The sequence below is a fragment of the Melanostigma gelatinosum genome, assembly GCF_949748355.1.
Source record: "Melanostigma gelatinosum genome assembly, chromosome: 7".
In the NCBI taxonomy this organism is placed as follows: domain Eukaryota; kingdom Metazoa; phylum Chordata; class Actinopteri; order Perciformes; family Zoarcidae; genus Melanostigma; species Melanostigma gelatinosum.
In genome coordinates this window covers 16,400,012-16,424,256 of record NC_136640.1, presented here as the reverse complement: position 1 = coordinate 16,424,256, position 24,245 = coordinate 16,400,012, and the positions used below count along the sequence as shown (strand labels likewise).

General features: G+C 42.1%; 1 protein-coding gene across 1 annotated transcript in view; it reads left to right on the top strand.

Annotated features, from left to right (window-relative positions):
* Window positions 1-2,368: 2,368 nt before the first annotated feature.
* The window catches only part of pitpnm3 (PITPNM family member 3), a gene marked incomplete at its 3' end in the record, with an annotated part of 72,092 nt that continues 50,215 nt past the window's right edge, over window positions 2,369-24,245 (top strand). Inside the window, exons 1-2 of the mRNA XM_079271768.1 lie at window positions 2,369-2,474; window positions 17,138-17,233. Of these exons, the coding sequence (XP_079127894.1) occupies window positions 2,450-2,474; window positions 17,138-17,233 (121 nt within the window). The 5' untranslated portion in view covers window positions 2,369-2,449. The remainder of the gene's footprint in view (window positions 2,475-17,137; window positions 17,234-24,245) is intronic.

The window sequence follows — 24,245 nt, the reverse complement described above, 5'->3', positions numbered from 1 at the left end:
ATAAGTACAAGTCCTGAATTGAGAGAAATATTAAAGTAAAACAAAAAAATTATCAAAATAAATATACCCTTCTTAAAGAACCAAAAGTTTAAATACTTACTCTGCAAAGTGGCCCCTTTGAGAATATTACATATGTATTACTATTGATCGTTTCTAAACATCATATTACAGTATAGCTGGTCAAAGTGTAACTCATTTAACTACTTTATTTACTGTTTTAGTTACTGTCTATTTAAACCTACGCATGACTATTAATGTGTTTTGTACATCTTGATCTTCAAAGAAACCAGTAACTACAGCTGTGAATTAAATACATATTTGGAGTCAGAGGAGTAAAGCACACACACACACACACACACACACACACACACACACACACACACACACACACACACACACACACACACACACACACACTTTACGCCCCTGGTCTGATTTGACATCACGGATGGCGGTCTCTCTGGTGGGTTTTTTCTCCGTTTTTGATGTTGCTGTAAAATCAATCTCTCTTGATGTGGACTCGCTGTAGGATTCAGAGTTATGTGCTTAATGGAATATGGTGAGAATTCTTCTTGCAGAAGAGATTCACTTAATGCAATTCGCCTGTTTGTTTTCCACTTGCATCCAGTCAGTGCAGCCATTTGGTGTAATCAGTGCGATCTGTCTTGCTGGCTTCCTGGCCTTGAGGCTTTCTCCCATTACTTTTCTTCTTTGTGGGATCTCAGCTCAGTGTGCTGGGCCAGAAGTGTATTGTCACTGCATGCGTTCATGACGAATACAAATTGGCTGCATCTTTTCCAAGTATAGAGTTTAGAAACGTAGAGTGATCAGCTTTCAGATTCCAGGGCAATGTTTTCGGCCACAGGCATTTTTCCTCTATCAATATTCATTTGTGTGGACACGGCTGCCAAACGACACCCCGACCAGGCCGCCGTAGACCTACTGCCTGTGTGACCTCGTGTGTGGAGGAGGAGGAGGAGGAGGAGGGGTAAACACAGCAGGTGTTATCATTATGGCGGCGTCCCTCGCTATAGTAATGTCTGCCCCATAAGCGCTCAGTGAGAAATCCTATTTTGCAGCAATTCGGGTCGAGTATTGCAGTAGTGCAGATCAAGATGAGCTTACAAATGAATTAGAGGCACCCATTAGGTAAAGCATCCGTCAGATTAGACCAGATCTCACAACAGGATTTAAAGTTTAGGGAACATGATTCATATGCTTCATTTATCTTTTATCTCTAAAGCGAAAGGGGAGAAAAGGATTGCTTTTCTCTCCTGCCTGGTGACTGGCCCTACCTGACCAAGGCGGTACCTGCTGCTTCAGTGATGGACGGTTGACAGGTGTTTTAGCTGTCACCCATTCATCCTAAGTTTACAGTGATTTAGTGTCTCTCCTGCTCTTCATCCTTAGACCTCATCTTTTCTTCATCCTCTTAAAAAGGCTTTGTAACCGCCATCCTGTAGCAGCCTATACAGGCTTATGTGTGACACTCGCAAGGATTTTTACCTACTTTGTATTTGACATATGTAATTCGTCCTTTATTCCTGCAGACAGGAATATTAATTATTTTATATATAGTCGAGCAGATAAGCTACAACCACACCCTATATGACACTCACTTTAACTTTCAATTTACCGTAGTCATCTGTGTAGAACCTCCAGTATTCTAGATGAATGGTTCTGCTGTTATGTTTTGTCCCTCACTAAATCTTCATACCTCATCTTCTTTTACAAATACTAAATATAAAGTCTACAACAGGGGCTACTTGTGTGACGTTACATTGATTTGTTTGTCCACCAAACATTCGGTTTATTTCCATATGTCAATACATCCAATGGAATTGATTTGTGTTTTCACAACAACAGCCCCCCCCCCCCCCCCCTTAATTTAGGATAGGCTACTTCTTGAGCGTTTTCCAAAGTCAGACACGGTGAGAGGAAAAGAGGAGGGACGCAATTCAGCATCACGCGGAAGTGCGCGCGGAGGCAGTCGAGCTGCAGACAGGGGTCTTGTTTTGGGGGGGAATCTGGCTGATGTTAGCGGTGGAGAGGAGAGAGCGCTGCAGGGTGGGCATGACATGTGAGCCAAGTCTGCACAGATACAACAAATACCCAAAGTATGTCTGCGGCATGGGCGGGTCGATGGCTCTGAGACTTGACTCAGGTGAATGAGAGCTCAGCTGCAGAATTTGTATTTTTTTTCCTCTCCTCTCCTCTTGTGTCCCCCCCCCCGTCCCCTCCTTCCCCTCCACGGTGAGAGGAGACCGACGCGGCAGCTGTAGCTCTGCGTGCCTGCTTCAACCCGCTTCAGTCCAGCAGGCGTCAAGGTGCAGCGGGCGGGAGGACGAGCCGCCGTTCAATTAACTGTCCGACGACACGTTGACGCGCAGACGCGTGACGACTTTGCCGAGTGACCGCAGAGAGACTGAGACACGCGGGAGAGGACACTATGTCAAAGGAGACGAGAGGAAAAGGTAAGGGGCACGCTACGCGTACAGTCTCGTGCTAACAGGTAGACACCCGCGCCTCGTTCCGCTGGATGTTGGCACGCGCGCGCGCTGCATGTTTGGAGGCAATCTGTAGGAATGTGCGACGGTCTGAAAACGGACCTCTGTGTGTGTGCGTTTGTCCGGTGGACTGTCCAGCTTGGTCTGTCCTCATGTCTGTATCTGTCCTGTCTGTCTCTGCGGGTCCAGTCTTCCATCGAAATGTGTGACCCGTCAGATTCGATGATGCTGCAGGGTCCCATAGGGAAAAAAAACCCAAAAAATGGTAACATCTGACACGTATTCAAATTCAGGATGTGAGCGTATCTAGTAAAAAAAAAAACTTTTGCTGAAATCCCCAAGCAGGTCACAGAATCAACAGGACACAAATAGCGCACACATGTGTGCTGTTCTATTAATGTACTCCATTCATACAATTACACTTGAAAATAAATGTCCAGGACAAGAGTAAACCGGGAATAATACAGAGGACTTCAGTGCGTTGCTAATAATAGCGGGCGTGTTTGTATGCAGCTCATTTGATTGTTAATTGAATGTGTGCGCCAGTGTTTACAGAACAGCCGGCCCCTGAGGGTTGTGACATTTCTGTTGCATAAAAGCCTTATTGTTGCCCATTCAAAAGTAGTATTGCCTTAAAATGATGCTTGTTCAAAGAAAGAGGCAATCATAACAATAGATGAAATAGAAAGCACTGCAATTTTCAGCAGTGTAAGAGACCACTGGAAGCCCAGTGCCTTTCTTCTTTGTGTATTTGATGCAACAACACACAGGTTCTACTTTCTAGCTGATGTAAAAACCTGACAACATGCATGGGGGGCATTGTGACTCCGCCCTTTTCCACGAGGCAAGGGCAGAAAGACAATTTCCCTGCAGAGATCAATAAAATATCAGAGCATTATTACTCTCAGTGGGGACAATACGTGTCACAATGGCGAGGGGAGGATTTTATTCAATATGGTTAAGGCTTTAAAATATTGCTGTCTACATCCTCACTGTACAAGGGTGCCCTGTCATACAAAGTGGATCGTCTCTGAAATAGAATCAAATATTTGCCTGTCGTCAATAAGAAGTGCCAAGCTGAGGGATCAGTGGCTGCATTAACCCATTCAATCCCTGCACGTGGGCTCCTTCAATTTCGACAATGCATTTTCTGTATCTGGATTCATCTTGAGTCATCTCTTTTTAAATCACTCTGAGGCCAACAATTATACAGGAGTGCAATGGTTTTCTAATTTGAAATAGAGGTATGAGGATTTGAAGAAAGGCTGGCAGCACAGTACATCCAACATGAGGCATAAGCCAGTTACATGGTTAATAAAATACCTTATAAATGATACAAATAGGAAAAGGAATAAATGCAGACTTAAAACGCTGAAGGTCATTGTCATTCTGAAACCGAGGCACAGATGTTTGGGTCACTGTTGATAAAGAGTTTGTTTGCATGTTCATGTGTACCAAATCTGTGTAAATTGTACTTGAAGATGTCAGGTGCAGCCTCGCAGGTCACCGAGAGTTTGTTCCACTCTAAAAAAATCAAGCAAATAGTCAGGTTTTTAGAAGCCAATCTCACAAATGTGGTTCTTTGAATGCTGCAACTGGATGGCCTCTTCAGTTAATCTTAATTATATTGCAGGAAGCCTCACCGTAAAATTCCCCCGCGAATGGAAACTACACTGTGAGGCCTTTCCATCATCTCAGCCCCAGCTCTATGAAATCATGAACCCTGCGATGCTCCAGCAGGCCGGTGGAGAGTGAAAGCAATGGGCAGTATGTGTGGGTTTATTGCTCGTGCATTCATATTTCAAGCAGGCAGCGTTTCTGTTTTCATTAAATATCGCTTGACCTCAGCTCACGTCATAACTTGTGAAGTAGAGCGGCTCCCGTAGAATCATTGCTCTTCAAAGTCTATACATGTACATGGACAGGGCAGACTTTTTTTAATTTCAAGACTTTCACTTATGTACGCAGATCTTATCTTTGTCATTTTCAATTATAAGAGGGCTGCAAGGGATTCTACACTTCTTAATTCTAGTTTAAACATTCTCTCTTGACTCACATGGGAGCTAAATCTGCACTGTTAAGGACGATGAAATGAAAGGCAAGGATAATATAGGAGTGGATAGATTTTTTTCATCATTGAAGTATGGCAACAAGCAAGTTCACAGAGGATTTTCTCAGCTTCTGCAGAAATGATGGCCCTGTGCCCAGATTCACTGACTAAGATAATGTCAAGCAGTAATGAGGGTTCAGGAATTATGGGGGATGTGATGAGTAAAGCGTCAGTCCTCAAAACAAAGCAGGTGTGACTCAAACATAGCCATTTTTGTCTTCAATCATTTGATTGGTCCACCACTTTGGTCCTTGCTGAGGTATCTCAACAACTATTGGTTGGATTGCTATGATGTTTTTTGTCTTCCTTCATTCCCTGAATGTAGCATCACCACTAGATCAGTATTTTTGATTCATACTGTTCAATTTCTCGATGGATTAGTGAACTACAATATTCATGGTTCCCCATATGATGTACGTTAATGACTTCGGTGGTCCGTGATCCCTGGCTTTTCCCTGGCGCCGCCATCATGAGGTTGCGTTTTGTGGTTTTGGATTAAATGTCTTGATAAATGAATTACCGTGGAATTTGGTGAACACATTCATGTCCCCCTTAAGATGAATTGTCGTCACTTAGGTGATGCCTTTGAGGTCATGTGTGTAGGATTCCGGGGCATATATAGACAGAAAACTATGTTTTTACTAGGTTAATGTATAATCAGCTGAAACTAAGAATCCTTGTAATGTCGTCTTGCACCGCCATGTTTCTACAGTAGCCCAGAATGGACAAACCAAACACTGGCTGTAGAGGAAGCCTTCTGCGTTTTTATGCTACTTGAAGGCCACCGTAGCCCGCCGACATGCTTGGGAAGGGAGGGGTTAGTGGAGGGATATTGTCACCGACTCACTGCTAGATGCCACTAAGTCCTACACACTGGTCCTTTAAAGTTTCATCTAGTATCTGGATAATATTTAAATTTATTCAACACTTCAGTTTATGACCAAATAGCTGCAAAACTAATTCCCATCAGCCTCAGACGTCCTTTCTGTTGATTAGTTTACCATAATAACGTGCGTTAGCATTTAGCTCAAAGCACTGCCATGACCACTACAACCTCACAGGGCTGCTAGCGTGGCTGTAGACTCTTAATCTTGTTGAATACACATTCAAAGATGACAATTAGCCATTTTACAAATGTTGTTTTTTTGTTTAATTTTACTTTGTATAGGGAAATGCAGATGCTCAGTTCCAGCTGCGCTCTGAAGCCACATGTCTTGTGCTGCCAAATCTCTTTTTCATATTTTTGAGTCATCTTCGTCATCCTTCCCTCCCAGAGTCTTAACTGATCCGTACTGTTTGTCCTCCCTAAGATGTTATGAACCATTTCCGTGCTCAGTGTGAGATATGGCACCTCGGAGCATTTTGTATTTGTCATATTTGATGAAATTGGATCTGTCCGAAGTGGGATATTTTTCCATTTGCTGTCCAAATTGAATAAATGGGTAGCCTACCCGCTGTTTTGCTGAGATTCAGCGTCAAGCTAAAAATGGAACAGAAGGATGCTGATGAACAGTCTCTCTCTTCTCTCTGCTTCCTTCTCTGTGAAGGTGGACCGTGAATGTTTGGCAGTATTTTAGTGTTGAATCTGTCATGTTGTTTTGGTAATAGACTGCTGCCACATTTTCTGCAAAAGAAATATTTTATTTGATGCTGTCAGTGATACCCTAAATCCAGCTCAGTTACTCGGTTTAAGACTGTATATATTATATTATACCACAACAGCTGGTTGTGTGTTGGGTTGTTGTCCTGGCAAAAGGTCTCCAGACAGCCTGATCAACAAGCAGCGCACAATGTTCTCTGAATTGTACCGAGGCCTGTGCTAATGCATTCAGCCCGTGACCTCTGTTATTTTATTTGATCATACAAAACAGTGCTAATTTCAATTTAATAGGCGCTTGTCATGGGGAAGCACACCGGGCCTGTGTCGGGGAGCAGCTCTTCACGATGCACACAGCAGCTGGCCCGCTGCTATTCGAGGTCGGGAGACGAGGCGGTGGCAGCGGACCGTCTCACCTGCAGCCGGGCACCAGTCTACTTGTTGTTTGTCACTGCCAAATGTCTTGACGTCACACTGGTGTCTGAATACAGAGTGTGAGGCAGAAAGTGTGGTTTTCTATCCCTACTTTAGTGAATCACAGATTTCTGGCTATGGGGAAGCTTTCAGAGTCTCTAAATAGGCTTTTTGATGGCGCACTCTCAGCTCTTTAATGCTGGACTATATCACAAACATGTTAACTTTAAAATCGACTAGTTTGTAGGAAATGTTTTAGGTAGGTCATTACCATTATCGGTTTTGGCTAATTTAGGTTTGTGATTAATTAGAAGCACCTGTCAGAGAGCAACCAGTTGAATTGTCAATTACAAATTGACCATCGAGCATTAGACTATCGAGGTTAACCATTGTTTTTTCAACAGGCAAGTTTACCGTTAGGGTCATTTTGGGAGCTGTTTTTAGTTAAAAAAAAAAAAAAAAAAGTGTACACCACGTGGAGCATTTAGCAGCTAACGAGATGATTTTTCACAGAGCTAAAAGAGCAGTGGATATTGGACTCACATTCACCAGGTGACCAGAAACCAAATGAATGCGAATGTTCTGCTTGTCGGAAGATAAAAATGATTAAATTAGTCGGAAAAATGTCAATGCTAGCTTTCAGGCCAACTTGTTTCCTGACCCTCCCAAATTCATAATCAAATGCTTAAATCATGTACAACAATTAAAGTTGGGATTAAGTTTGTGATCTCCTCACCAGCCAGCTGCAATTAAGTGGTTGCCTCTTCACCCAGTGCATACTGTATATCTCATTTAAAATCATGAGAGCATGCAGTTTATAATGTAATCCCTTCACATGCAGTCATCCTCAGGCTGAAGATGCAGTGCTATGTGTGGTCATTGTTGCATAGGCAGAAGGGGAGAGTGTGCAGGCGTAGCAGCCCATGTACAGTCGATCTGTGTAGCTGCACTGCAGATCAATAGCATCCAGGATGATAATGTCTGGAAGGTGTTTTTGCAAACGATTCATTTTTGAGGAGGGATCAAGCTCTCTGAAGTCCCTCAATGGCTGTCGAGATTGATTTTACCTTTGTGCTGAAATGAGGTTGAATGACAGGCTATTAATAGATATTTCCAGCTCACAGAGGACCAGGCAGACCTTTCTTTATTGTTTACCTTCTGTGAACCACAGGGTGTTCACTGTGGCAGGACATAAACACACAGAGAATCAGTCTTTTTCCTTCACGTCTAGTCAGGTCCATGGGATTTTCATCTCTATACTTGGCCATGTTGCATGTTTAAGATGAGGGGCAGAGGCACTTCTCATTTCCTCCCGTTTCTCCATGCGCAGAAGAAAAACCTCGTTGGATTTCCTCTTGTTGTGGTCGATATCGCACTCTGATGTTGTGGATTGTCCAGTGTTCATTCAGAAGTGGTTTACATCATCAGAGAGCCCTCCTGCACTTCCTCTCTGCGTGACGGCAGCCGTCACCATCGCTTGTGACCCGGTAGATCTTTTGGCCGCCGTTAGTTGAGAGAGTGAATATGAAAGGCTGCTAATTACAAAATGAGGAGATTGGCAGTTGTTGAGCTTACAGACCATCTGGGTTGGCGAGGAGAAGAGAGAGGGCAATAAGAGATAAAGCTCTGGCAAGGACAAATTATTTGAGGAAACCGATTAAAAACCAAAAATCAATCCTATGAGGCCGTCCTCAATGCTGAGGGCTCATTATCCTCAAAACCCCGAGCACTTTATGAGGACGTTCTTCAAGCTCACGATGAAGCAGTTTCACATTCAAAGCTGGAATGCTTTTATCTTGCATATATATATCTCTACATATGGACGTTTTATTTCTGGCTGAAATGAATCTATTGGTTTGGACACTTTAATTGGGATCACAGAATCTTGTAACATACAATCATATCATCATAATACCACCAAGTCTTCCCAACTAAACAAACATAATATGCTCTCTATATGATTGCTTCTGAGGCTGACCCGAATGCTTTGAAGCTTCGACCGTTGCTAGGGATGCCCCCCCCCCCTCGAAACCCGGTTCTAAACGGGAACCAATAAAACAGTAAATACCCAGAGTATCGATAAGGTCCGGAGTTAACGGCGCTGCCATCGGTGCCTTAGAAGTTACGAGGTGAGATACAAAAAAAGCACAAACAAGCAGCGTTGCAGACCTTCTCTTTTTGTTTCTGTCTTTGCACAAGTGGTGGAGTCGTGCTTTGCTTTGACACACACAGAGAGAAGAAACAGATTGAAAGTGTGGCTACATTCTACTCTAGTAGATTCCTATAACTGTCGTCTCAAATGCAATAAAACCCATACAAGTAAGACAGGTAATACCAGCAATTCATTGTGTGTATATTGAGTTGTTCAATACGAATAAGGGGAACAGCTGTGTGGTTGAAGTCTATTTAGCCATCTGCTAAGAATGTTTATTTCATACATTTGCTTATTTATTTACTTTTGTTGTCAGCATTGGAATTGTAACGGGTGTGGTAAGGACCCAGAAGCATGACGACAGACACACTGAATAGTTGCAATCAAAGCTTTATTCTCAACTGAACACACAACAGGTAACAGTCTAGGATATGCACAGGTGTAGAATCCCACACGGTGGAACGCCAAGCCGTCAAGAGAGAAGGCAGAACTCCGAGGAAACAGAGACAGGATGAGATCTCATGGTCGGGGACAGAAGGCCGAGGGGTTTACTGGGGCAGAGGCAAGGCGGAGAAGTCCAAACAGGCAGGGTCGGTAATGGGTACTCCGTTGGAGGGCAAACACTGGAAGGTCTGGCATGAACGCAGAGAAGGATGGGGCAGTGTGTGAGACTGGGGTCTAAATAGTAGGTGCAGCAGAGTGAACAGGTGAGAGTGATGAGCTGATGAGGCGGGTGTGACTAGCAGGTGCACTGAATGAGCTGATTAGGTGAGTGAGAGAGAGAGTGATAGAAATAGTATAGTCTACAATAGTGAGTGCATTAAATAATGCTGCTGTTGCTGCTCAAGAATGACGCAAAAAATGTCATGTCAATGTCATAACGTCTTACATATCTTTCAACTTGTACTCCTACTACTACTAACTTCTGCTAGCTAGCTTCAGCCTCACAACAGTCACGCTAGCCCACTGACCAATCACGGTGCACGTTAATGCTGACGTACTTGTAGGCTACCGAGAATGCACGTCAAAGAATACGCCCGACATGTCAAACTAAAGATCTGATTGGTTGAACACTATGATAATATCGTCCCCATTTACTTTAATCTGCAAAGTCTACCTAGCGGGCAATGGGCCTCTCTTCTTACCTAGAGACACAGGTGAAATCTGATTGGATAAAATGACTTAAAACAAGCTGCACTGGAAGCAGAGCAACTGAGGAAGACATAGCTGTGCAATGAGAAAATAAGATAATGGGGAAAACAATTATAATACATGTAGTGTATTTGTGAAAAATCATTAAATTATAAAATAGCTGTAACTTTGTGATTCTGTTCAGGGCAGCAGAGAAGGCTCTGCTGGCCCTGACGGCCCACCACTGCATATAATGTGTACATACTCCATCGACTGAATATACTGTATGTATACAGTATGTATATAGACAGACAGCATTGTTTGTTGTGTGTAGAGGGGGTCGATGTTGTTTTAGCTCATACAGACGTTGAAGCGTCAAACTGTATTTTTACGTTTGGCTGAGGTGGAAAAGTTTGTGTATCAATGAAAGCAAAACTTGACAGAGTGCAATGATGACTGAATTAGCGAACACATCATATACATGAGGCATATATATTTCAGGGGCTGCAGTCAAGCTATTTCTCACTCATCTCCCAGAGCTTTCAACATCAATCCATAACCTCACAGCGTCTTTCGCAGAAAAATGTCCCCTTATATCACAGCCCTATACAGGTAACATGTCTGTATTGAATTTCCCGTAAATCTTATGTATCTGTGCAATTACACTCGATGGAAAATACCACATAGATTCATAAATTATAGGGTGTATTTCAAGAGAATAACCTGATCCAGAGAGAGAGAGAGAGAGAGAGAGTGAGAGAGAGAGATCTTCTCCCTGTGTTTATGTAACGTGAGTCATGCAGGATGAAGTATGTTAACATCCACTTAAAAAAATAGATAGCTTGACTTAGCTTTTTCATCCGTAAATACAGACACATCTTTAGCAAATAGTCACCACAGGTTTAGCTGGATATCAAATGGGCCTTCGAGAAACCCTTCTTATCACCTTCAGCCATGAAAACAAATATATGGCAGTACACTGTCTACAGATTTCTATACAATAAATGTTGCCCAGAAAGCTCTATATATAAATAATATACATTCCTCTAACAGCAGCTGTTCAGTATCTGCCGCCCTCCATTTGTTTGTAATATTAGACTGCGGAAGTTTCTTCTAAGGGCGCTTTCATAAGCCAACATTTAGTCTTTTTTAATGATACTCTGGTGCTGTTTGTCTGGGCAGTTGTGTACGCAGTAATATACCCACACAGAATATGCTAAATAAAGCCCACAAAACTGGTTACTTTTATAAAGTAAATCAAGATAAACTGGGGGAGAAGGGATTTGTGCGCACAGGAGATCAGTTCCGAGTCAAAGTGAAAACTTTGACAGCAACATTAGTCCGCCATTCCCGACAAATTCGCTCCTTTGTAGACACCCCTCATCAAATATTTTATTAATTAGTCCACTTCAATTTGTGCACTGTGAAACTAAACCAGACTAAATAGAAAACAAACTGAAAGTAGCAATTTCACTCTGATTATGATCACTTGTGAAAGCTCTCTCAGGCGCTATAGGCTTCTTTTTGCAGTTTCTGTGGCTTAGCTAAAATCAACTCTGTTTCGTCAAACAACTCAAAATTCTCCACACCCACATGTCAAATATGCTGTATCAGAACCACTTATTTGCTACGTTATGTTGTACATACAAGGAATTTGACATGGTGGATAGTGCATAACATTAAACAATCAACACAGTGCAAAAAATTGAAAACATATTAAAATGTACACTAAAATATAAAATATAGTGCACAGACAGACAGATAACAGTACTTTAAACAAGTATAATGTAAGTGTAATGTAAATGTGTCAAGTGTATTTAAATATAGAAACATAGAAGGGATGTCCAGGGGAGTGTACCGGTAGGAAATTGTCCCGGGGATGAGTCAGTCAGTGGGGGTCCCGGGCTGTGTTGATGAGCCCAACTGCAGATAAAACTGTTCATGTGGTGTGAGGTCTTGGTCCTGATGGACCGCAGCCTCGAAGGGGCTCGAACAGTTTATGTCCAGGGTGAGAGGGGTCGGCTACAATCTTTCTTGCTCGCTACAGGGTCCTTGAAGCAAACACGTCCTGGAGGGACGGCAGATTGCAGCCAATCACCTTCTCAGCAGAGCGAATGATGCGCTGCAGCCTGCCCTTGTCCTTGGCAGTGGCTGCAGCGTACCAGACCGTGATGGAGGAGCAGAGGATGGACTCAATGATGGCAGTGTAGAAATGCACCATCAGTCACACAGGGTGATGGGGACAGGTGGGGCTGCGTTCTTGCGGAAATCCACAACCATTTCTACTGTCTTTAGAGCGTTGAGCTCTAGGTTGTTCAGATCGCACCAGGTCACCAGATGGTCAGTCTCCCACCTGGAGGCGGACCCATCCCCACCAGAGATGAGTCCAATGAGGGTGGTGTCATCCGCGAACTTCAGGAGCTTGACAGACTGGTGACTGGAGGTGCAGCTGTTGGTGTACAAGGAGAAGAGCAGAGGGGAAAGAACGCAGCCTTGTATTTAAAACAAGCAGGAACGAGACACAGCGGTTTAAAAAGCCTGTCGTTTTGAGGTGTTTACCGACCAGCATAAGGACCTGGCGAGTCCTGAGTTCAGGCTTTCACTTTCAATTGATAAGAGAACAACATTATATGACAAAAAAGCTCTTTGCCTGATATTCGCCTTTTTTTTTTACCAAATAACATTTTCAGGGACTATGTTACAGTCAAACATTTGTCCCTGTGACTCTCAGCACTACCTCCTCATACATGGGTAGGACTTCAGCCGTGTGTTGGTAGTGAAGCTGCAGATTCATACCTGTGTGCGACAGACAGATAGAGCGGTGTGTAACCTGTGATTGCAATGGAGCTGCTCCAGTGATTGATGCTGTTAGCCCACCGCTTCAACCGGCTGCCGGCCGCTCTGTAAACGCCGCTGGAAGTGGATGATGGAAAGAAAGAGATGAAAGAGGAAATAGATGAGTCACAAGCAGCCTTGTGTTGTGCTGCTCTGAAGTAAAGCTTTTTAGATACTTGCAAACAGATTTTGAACACAGCCCAGTGAAGTGCCGGGCCTCTCTCACGTTAAAGTCTCTTCCTCTCTTCTTCTTGGTTTCCATAAGCTGCATATTTACATTCAAAAGACAAGCTGTTTTGGTTTTGCATGCTTTAATTTTGCAGACAAAAGCAAATTGATCAAAGTAACTGCTGAATCACCTTTTGCTGTTTTTGGTAGGGGATTCTATTGAACACTGAAACCGAATTTGAGCACGTCTAATTAGTGAGAAGGACTGGAACATCCTAATATGTAATTTATAAAATGCAGCTTGCTAATCTCCTTAAAATCTATATTAACCTGTTAATACCACCCAAAACATTTCCATAACACATTATGTTAACTGGAAATTGAGTCATATATATATATAGATTTTTTTTTAATGGTTACTCAGTTAGGGTTGAAAAGGCATGAAATAAATGGTTGTTGTCAATGGGAAATATCCATTACATCTGATGTGTAATTATACTCAAGTGCATGAAAAGGCAAACATATAAAAAGCTTAATTTCAGCCAAAGTCCATTGTTCAAAGAAAATATAAGCAAGTTTAAGGAATATTGCACTACATGGTCATGTCTGGATCTATTACTTAAATTCCTTCACAACTGCCACTTTAAGTCATTTTTCAGTACCATTGTTTCTTTAAAATTAAAAACAGTCCAACTCATAAAACTCATGTTTTGGTACGCTTCACTCATGGCCAAAACAAGACGAATACATCAAATGTTTTAGTCGACTAAAGAACTATAAGAAGTATGAGGTTGGAAAACAAATGACTTTCAATTCCAGGACTGAGATGAAAAAACAAACACCTGACAAAATCAGGTGAAATACTTATTTGTACTTTAATACTTTGCTTTTGACAAATACCTGAAAACTAATGACATTCCCATCATGTTAGCATTGCCGTTAGCATTTAGCTGAAAGCACCGCTGTGGCATAGCACAGCCTCACAGAGCTGCTAGCATGGCCGTGGACTCTTCTGGTCTCATGCACACATAGTGCTTTGACATAACTATATCGGAAGTGTGACCATTTGAAATATTTCAAAGTATTTTGATCAGTTTGTAAACACTTCACTGATCTGGTTCAGCCTCCTCACAAAGAGTTTTAATTCTGTAAGCGATGTTGTGAATTATCAAACATCGTTAAGCCAATCACTTCTAATTAGCTTGAGACTACAATTGAATTACACGAACGCTGATTTCCACAACGCTGTCTTGAATCATGGGCCTTGTTCTCATAGAGATTGAGTGACATGAAGGAGCACTCTCCTGTCACCAACCCATACAACATGCCGACTTGTAGACGTGAATAGATGGGACATCAGCTCTCACTATTGACAAAATGTTCCTATTCATAATTCTTGGCTTCAAGCGGGATTGTCTCCTCAGATTTGCACTGCTGCTGGTCGTGTGATCGTAATCTGTAGTTCTTTCAAGCATTCACTCAGTATCTGTGGGGATATGGCGTCGTGAAATGCTCTGCAGGGAGCCACAGCAATCATTTCTATTACCCAGTGGGAAAGGCAGCGCTTTGGTGATAGGCGCTCCGGTGTGAGGCTTCAGCCACACACGTTTTGGTTAGCCTCCTTAAACGTTTGAAGACATTTAACACGCACGCACAGCTCCTGGAGAAACATCCATTACCCATGTGTGTCTGTTCCACCAGTGGATGCATTAGCTCAAGACGGCAGCGGCTGGCTTGGAGTGGCTAAATCGGGAGTGTTTCTACTTTTCAAAGTTGTACCTTTCCTTTTGCTCATGCCGTGCACCCCATCAGCTCCTCGTCCAGGAGCTCTGTGGCACACAGCAAGCCCTCTGCTCATCCATATGCCTTCTCAGCACGACTCTCTCAAAGCCTCAGACAGTAAGTAGGATGCACACTGGAGAGTGACGGGTCCATTATTGGATGCTTGAACAACAGGCAGAAATTTGTAACCACGCAGGCCTATAAGTTTGGGTTTTGACTAACTAGCTTACTAGTGCCCTTTTATACCACATTACGAAAATGCAACGAAAAAAGCATACATTTTACCTCTTGTCTTGTTTGTCCAAGTATGTAAACTAAGCAGCAAAACAGAATTGGTGAAACAATAGCTTTATAATGGCCAGAGGCATTACGCTTGTGTGTTGTCCGTCGGGTCCATTCTCGTGACACAATGTCGTAGGAATGCCTGAGAAAATTTATTGCGATTTGGCACAAACGTCAACTTGGACTCAAGGATGAACCGATTGGACTTTGGTGATCACTGTGATCTCACAAAACATGTTTGGGGCCAAGAACAACCATAACTCAAGAATTGATGTGCTAATTATGACAATTTGTCACAAATGTCTAATATAATAAAATAATGAAGTGATGATATTTTGGACAGACATGGCTGTAAACTGTAACTGTAACATATTTCCAATTTCAAAGAGATAATGATCATCTTGATGTTGTGTGCCCTAATGACTTATTTCACTGTGAGAGGTTTAGTCGACACAAATGTATCTGTGCTGCTGTTGGTCTGTATGTTGATGCACATTAAATTCTCCGCACAAGGACTGAACTAATCCTCCAAGTTGACAGGGTTAAAGGCTTTGCTTGGAGGTTCATGGATCCCGGAGAACAATTTTGCTGACGGGCAGATCTTCCCCTAAGTCAAAAGTAAAAGAGAGAGAGAGCTTCAGTTTATCCCTAACTTGGTTGGCATATTGACTAATTGTCCTGGATTAAAGTGCTTAGAAAGCAGTTTCAAGGTACTTTCTTTAAATCCTGTTCTCTTAAGATTCTTCATGGTTTCTTGACGCCAATGGAAAATGATAAAGAGGCTTTTTACCGAGTGTTTTACATTTGGGAGTCATAACGGTTGGTGTGTGTGAGAAATGTACAAACAGAAATAATACATTGGTGTGTTTTTCGTGACGCAGTAGGAATGGATCAATAATTTTGATTCCTAATGCTAGTGTCATTGCACTACCCCCGCACATAAAATGGACATTTTCTCTTGAAAATGATACCCTATTGCAACGTTGCTGGAGAGATGACCATTTATCGCAAAATCCCCCAGGGACGAGTTTCTTAGCGACACCATTTTGAAATGCAGGGGATGAAGAGGCGCTTGAACTGGGTCGTGTACTGTGTGAATTGCCAAGGTGATGGGTGGAAACTGTTTAATATCCCTGGAGGGAAACATCATATCCAGCACAGAGTAAATAATTGTTTGCATACAATGCAATAAGCAAAACGGCCTTCTGTTGTATGCATACAGGTACAGTGTACGTTAGAATGAATAGTTGAACTATCATTTGAAAGCGCCTCAATTTAGTGAATTTAAATGTGCCATTTGGGCCTTTTTATTAAACATGGGTGAATAACTATGATTTGTATGATGTAATATCTTGTGTGAATGCTTTAATCGTGAAACATTTGACAAATTGCCACATTGTGTCTGTGGTGTAAAGTCTGGAAGGATGCAATGGACCCAGACTTTGGGAAAATGGAGTTTCATGCTTTGTGACACTGGGCCAGAAGGGAAACGTGGTTCATTACATCATCAGAGTGCAACAATACTCAGAGGTACTCGAGGCTTCTTAAAGTCGCTGGCCCAAAGAGCATGAAAACATCAATTGCATTGAAAGAGCAATAATACTGCTTTTCAGCCCAATGTTTAGTTGCTGTTGGAAGGTATTTTAACCCTGACACAGTTCAGCAGAATAACACTCACAGAAAAGGCTCCTGCAACTCCAAATCAATCTTGTAAATGAATACCAACCTCAACAGAGCAGGATTTGTCATTTCCCCCGACTGTGTTACAGTCACTTTCTGCTTCGAAGAGTTTTGAGAAATGAATTGCTCTTCTCTGTTGTTTGCGATGCTTTTATATCTAGGGTACTTGAGAGTAAATATTGTCAACAAATGGAAAGTGCTCTAAATCCCTTTTCATCCCTGCTCTCGTATCAGAAGGTCATAAACCACTGCCTGGCCTCCGTTGCTGAGACACTTGTGTGCTATGACACTGCACAGAGGAAAGTCCATTTTGGTTTTTGGTTCTCGAAAGGCCATCTATCCCCACCTGGGGCATTGCCGCTTTGTTTTTCAATGATATAAATATGTTTGAGTGGCCCGTCCTCCAGTTGCGTGGCACGGCCCCGCTGTCTTCCTTTCAGTTCTAAAAGCAGATTTTATTTTCCTCTTCTGACCCACAGGATCATCACGAAAGCACAGCGCCGCTCGTTGGTGTCTGCAGAACATTGCTCAGGAATCAGTTGAAAGCTCTGATGAGGAGTTCTTTGATGCCAGAGGTTAGTATTGCATTTTATTTCCCCCATTTTACCTTCACCGTGTTGTTTTTCTCTCTCTCTCCACCAGTAATAGTCTCAGAAATGATCCGAACCTCTGTTTGAGCATTTTAAACAGACCCTTGTTTTCACTACAGGACCTAACATGTAGTCATTGCCACGGATGTTTCTGTGTTGACCAGAACATTCAATAGAAACAGAGAAACTGTGCAGAACCGTTGTAGGACGAGACATGCTCAGTAAAGTCCTTTCTCAGAACAAAGCAGACAGAATGAGTGAGAAATGGAACATGTATTAATAATCATTCCGAATCGTTTCAAACCAATATCACTTTCCTCTGTTATAGAGTGTTGTACATTCGTTGAAGATGTAGAAATAGACACACTTGAGAAGATATTCCTCTACCAGCCTTTTTACTGTCCCAGAGGGAGTGAATCAGTGGAATACTCATCCCACCTATTATCCATTACAAGTGGTCATCCCGAGAGACTGATGATAGAGATACTTAGCTGTGTTGTTTTTATCATAACATGTTATTTTATATTAAGTCAGTCAATAGCCAGGGGTGTGTTGAGAGATTCTGGTGTCCAACATTCTTTCTTATTGTATGAAAACATGATGAAACCAGGAAGTGTCCAGGAAGTCAGGACATAACCCCCATAAAACCACATCAAACCACATCAAACCACATCAAAATTGTTGTTTTTATAATTGGCTTATTTGCTGGCTTGTTCTTCAGAGACCAAACATATCACAGCTCATTTTTGCCATCACTCATTGATGCACACAGGCCAGTTGAATTGTCCTTTCAAGCTGCATGAAAGCACGGCTGTCCTTATTCAACAAAGCAGCTCCATGATAGAAAGAACAACATTAAAACATGAAGTACAGCAAAGCTAAAGAAATAAACCAAGAGAAGAAAGGCGGAGATGTTTGAAAGGTGTCTTTTCTTTGCGGTTGCCATGTGACTTTATTGTCTGAGCTCATGGAGAAAGTGGAGCTCAGTCTCTCTGGAGGACAGAGCAAGTTATTCCAAACATAAACCTGCTCTATAGAGTGGTCTCGTGTGACGTCACAGTTTAGCTGTCGGCCATGTTGGAGTACACACAAAGCCACTGGCATGCACGGCTGAGTCGTATAACCTATCGGTGGTGAACTTTTGTGCTGTCTTTGGTTGTGGCAGCAGAGCTGATAGACAAGAAATCATTCTTTCGTTTGCCAGCGGTCATTACACATCAAGGAAATGACACGAAGGAACTATCCAAGCGACGTCGCGAGAAATGGCTGTCACGCATCTCTCGAGATATAAAGGAATGGAATTTGGCGTACACTAGAGTATGTGCGGATCACTTTACAAGTGGTCAGTGATTTTATTTACAAATTCGTTTGTGAACAGTATTTAATAAAGGAAATATAAATTAAACTTGGACATGAGAAGGTTACCGAAGCTTCATCGGCCCGTGACAGCAGTCGGTACCAGAGACGTGTCGAGCGTGTACAACAGGCGAAACACAGAGATGCAGCCTCAGCATTGCTTGATATGAGTTTAACGTCAGATCATATATATATATATATATATATATATATATATATATATATATATGTGTGTGTGTGTGTGGGGGGGGGGATGAGGTTAGGGGTTAGTTGAAAGTGAATTCCTACGCACACACACACAATGACATGCATGTACAATGTAAACAAACACACGTGTCTGTTTGCGCTGAGTAAACATTGAATATTGCTAAATATCTGACCAGATCTGTATATATTTACCCTTCCAATGACGAGATGAGAATTCTCGACGACCGTTGCTTTGACGTCTCGGACCCATCCACTGACAAACTGATTATAAGCGTCGAGCCCTTTGTAGCACTCAAACTCGTCTTTTGTGTAAGGACTGGGGGTGTTCACGAGATACGTGTAGATGTTGGCGTAGTTTACCGATGGAAGATAAGTAGGATCGGCACTGAAACGATCTGCACTCATCGTATAGGGATCCAAGTTACCAATAACCTTCAATTTGGCCAGGTAGCGAACCTTTGATGCACTATCCAGTGATTCAAAGTATGGTATTTTCGCCGCACTTCCTTGTTTACTTGCCACCATGTAGGTTCTGTATGTACTCCAACATGGCCGACCGACCTCGTAACTAAGGAGATCGTGACGTCGGTGAGACCACTCCATATGAAGGATAACTCCCTTAAAAGGGAAACCAGAACTCTGCAGTCACTTGCTAACTGCAAGACTGTGACTCTGAATCTTAGCTGCATATAGCTGATCTGGTCACTTTTATTTCTATACCGAGCCCACTGGGTATATGTTTCTTTTTAGCCAAAAGCAATTTCAGCCTTTTATAGAAAAAGCAGCGAGAGAAACTGAAAGAATCACATTAAAGAGTGACCGACGGGGTGTTTGCAATATTATAGGCTGACCACTTAATCCGTCACACTAAGCTCGGGGGGAGTTTTATTTATGTGGTTATGATGAATGCCTGCAGCTACACTGTGTAACCCAGTGCACCAAGAAATCTGTGAAACTGTATGAAGACTGTAAGGAATTTGCTCAGTTTTCTGCTAAAAAGATGAGCCCCGACTGTTGTTGTTGTTGTTTATCTGTGTCGTCTGCCGTGTATTTTTAACCATTTATCTTGCTCATGTCTCTGTCTCTGTATCGATTATTTTGTAAATGTAATTTATTGTCAGGAGCCTCTTGAAAACAAGATGAGGCATCTCAAAGGGCTCTTCCTGCATCCTGGAAGTTGAATTCTAGTGTTAAGTGCTGCTCCTTTTTTTTATACTCGTCAATGTACGATTGGATTTGAAAGCAAACAGTGACCATCGGGTTTATAAAGATGGCTTTTATTCTTGAGTGTTTTTTTTAGGGCGTTCACAATCATACTGGGTTGACAATGAAGGACTGAAAGCCCTGATTTTCATACAATTTTAGAAGAATGCAGCAGGACACTGGTCCCAAACATAAAGCCAAAGCAACCAATCAGTTATTTTGTGACTGCAGTAGTTTTATTAGTCTGTCACCTGACCTCAGCGCTGGAAGAGCAGGCTGAAAGCAAAAAGGCAATCAAAGTTTAAACGGGTATAGTAAAGGTCTGCCAGAGCCTCTTTAGGAAAGATGCCAAGCTTCTGCTGATGTCAGCGTCTTCAGGCCTTTTAGACTTAAGTCATTGATTGTAAAGATATTCACTAAACTATCAAATACAATGTTAAATTGTTCCACTGTGTTGGTCCCCTAAACTGGATGATCACAGCAGAGTCAGCTACAAAGTGAATCTACTTTTTCACACATTGTTTCCACACAAGAAGCTGTGAATAGCAACGGTCTGTAACTCATAGCAGCGGTCTGCTGAATGCCGTAGAATGCCCTAATTGACCATCAGAACCACGTATTCAATAAAGCGGTGTAATGAAAAGAAAACGTTTCTTTTATTATCTTATCTGAATCTAGGTGCTCAGGTTAGAAGATGTTGTAAACCGTACAAATTGTTCAGTGAAATTATTTATTTTATTCATGATTTTGAATTACAAATATATTTCACTGGAGTCATGAAGAGCTGAGGTTCCCTCCTCGTCAGTAATGTTGTCATGTGTCAGCCAGTGTTCCTGCGACATGGTGTGGAGGCAACACAGATGTTGGCTGGTTGATCAACGCCTCTGACATCTGCACACACACACACACTCAGGATCAGTATGTCACACATTCGCAGCACCCCCGAGCTGGCCTGCAGTGACGACGGTGAAAACAGAAGTGCAACACAGATTGGTGTTCGAGCAGAGAGTGCACTTTTCTACTGTTGAACAGTTTGAAGCTTTGTTCTCAGTGAAGGAGCCACATGCTCAAACACGGTGGAGATCCCTGAGTTTCAGTGTGAACAAGCAGATAGACTAAAGGTTTTTTACAGTGAAGACCTCCATGCGTTTCACTTTGCCAATAGCTCCATCTCATCTTCATCAGTTTTCTGAAAAAAAGGGACCAAAGCCTGCAGTTTAAATATTTGTTTAACGAGATGAAACACTGTGCTTCGGCCAGAAGATTCTGGCGTTGTTTTGGGTTGAGGATAACCGTGTCAGTTTTGTTATTTGTGAGAATATTTTGATTTCTGTAGTCTGTGTTTCGATTTCAACATTTGATTTTGAAAAGCTTTATAAAATGGCATTTCTTGGTGGTTCAACCCAATTAACAGAATTCATTTCTGGTGATGAATTGTTTTGGTGTGTTACATCAGGCTGGTAAGTAAGTCCTCTGTGCTGTGTAATCTCATATACACATACGTATATCTTTATACATGTATGTTTAATAGATCCTTCATTCAGGTGGTTCTGCTCTTTCACGGCTGTTTCGGCCGCAGGTGAGCAGCAGCAGAGCGGGAGGTATTTGTGCAGGATTGCTTTCACTTCCCGAATCTGAATTCCAGGGCCATCCGCTCGCCAGTAGTAACCAAAATGATAAAATCATACCTCTCTTCTACTCAGCATACTACTGGTATCCATCTCCACCTCAGCATGTTTACCTCTCACACACAGTCAGTTGCACGCGAGTGAAACATCTCATTTTCTATCGGGACTGAATGTGCCTTCAGGCTACTTGAGCGAATGCCATCGCAATTGTCGCATTGCTTATTTATGTGAGCTGTTGACAAATTTGCTCTGTGTTAATCCAGATTTGTTATTCGATGACATGAATTTAAATAATGAGCTGAGTTGACAGACTGGCCCTGAAAGGAAAGCCATGCTGGCTGCTCCCTCAGTTTAATGACATAATAAATTGTCATGGGAGGTAAACAATGTCTGTATGCAAGTACGGCATCCACTCCGCACTATTTTTGGGTGTGAACTGGGGTGACGATGTTATTATTTGCAACTGAACTGACGTTTGATGACAAAAGTCGTCAATAAAGGGTGTCAGAGTATATTTCAATGGGAAATCTAACCTCATCCATCATATACAATACAACAGAACACCATTCCACCTGGTCATCCCTCACTATGTTTCTGCAAACGTGACACCACCCATTCTATTAATATTGAAATTTGTATCGTATATATACCGGTGTATATATATATATATATATATATATTTTTTTGTGTATTTTTTATTTCTGTTTTGTTTTTCTTGCCGGACAACCAATTGAAACCCACATACATGCATACATGAACATCCATATGCACACATACTTACCTGTTTTTCATTTTATCATTTTTTTTGGTTTGTTGTTTTTTTTAAATTATTATTATTATTTTGATATTTTTTTCCCTCCATCTCAAAAGGACATTCTCACACACACACACACGCACACATACACACACACTGACTATATAATATTTTCTGGCTTTTATCCCACTGTTCTTGTCATCCTCTTGTTGTTATGTCTATGTATTGTCTTAATATTGTCTCGTGTCTTTCAATAAATAAAAAAAAATGAAGGTTGTCAGAATAATCCTAAAATGTGCTGGTTCACATATGCCTATCTGCACCACGACAAAGTAAGACCTGCCTCCAAGGAAAAACTTAACATTTTGTCAAACGCTCACTCGCTTTCATGAGTGAGATGAGAAGATTAATACCACTCTCACGTCTGTCCATTCAACATGAAGCTACAGCCAGGAGCCGATTAGCTTAGCTTGACTGGAAACGGCTTATCTGGCTTTGTCCAAAGGTAACAGAATGTGCCTACCAGCGCATACAAGCACGTAAAGGCTTATGTCCGTCTGACCAAAAACGCTTTCACACGGAGCGAGCGAACCAATCACAAGACTCCGCTGATGATGAATTTGAATCTGCGACTTGTTTGCAGTTAAACATTTCCGCCAATGCTTTCATGGAAGATTTTATTACAAGAACACTGTCAGCTCACTGGCTTGTTAAATAATAAGAGATGTCTTCGTACACGTACATCCGGCTGTGTCCCATCTTCTTCTTCTCTGGAGTTTTATGGCAGTTGGCATCGATAAGTGTTGGGGACTGTCCCCTATTATAAAGATATAGTGGAGTAATGTCTACCTGAGCAGAGAAAGACGTCACTCTGCCACTGCTTTGTTGACTTAGCATTGACATCATCCTTTCCTGAGCCCTAACCTGAAGGAACTGTTAAAACTTACTTTTCACCTATAGATCTAAAACTAAGCTGGTCCTCACAATGATAGGAGAACAAGAGCACACTGACACACTCACACACATGTCATTCCCCCTTGATTTTGTTTGTCTGCACTGTTGATGAAAGAATGTGTCTAAAGTAATCAACATTGTCTTCCCTCACTTTAATCCTGCATCTATGTGACATGTGCGGCTCTGAAAAAGAGGAAATGATCAATTCTATCTTGCTGTCAGCCAGTGCATTTACTCAACCTTCCTGTAACTTCACAGCACGGTTTGTTTTCATGCTGTGGATTTAATGTTGTGCACCAGTAGACCTCTGGCCCAACAGCCTTTGATAAAATGTTTCCGTTTAAACCGCATGAATTATGCAGCTTTCACATTCTGGTGGTAAAGTCCTTGTCAAAGGTCAAACAGGAATCAATTCATGCAACATTTTATTGGGATGTAAAACCAGAAAGACGAATAATTTGCACAATTTTGTTGTCTGGATGACAGAGAAAAAGTTAAAAATATAAAAGTGAGAGGCAGCACTGCAAAGCTCCACTTTAAGCACTGCTTAGGAATCATAACTACACGTTCTTTCACACATTTTCTTTCTCACTCTATCCGATTACGCACACCTTGTGCTCTACTCATGTGCTTCCATGCCATCCGTCCTCGGCAGCCTACTTACCTGACATGCTGTTTATGCCATTTTCTACGGGATAATCCCCGAAGCAATCTCCCTTTCATAGTGCCTGGTATCGAGAGTTGAAAGGGCCTGAAATAAAGCCAGAAGTGGTATTTTGATAATTCCACCCCTTTAACCAATGCACGATGATGAGATCAAGAAATTGAGAATGGGACACTGAAAAAACTAAATTGAAGTGGGAGAGGTCACCCGAGGCCCTTTCCTCATCATCTC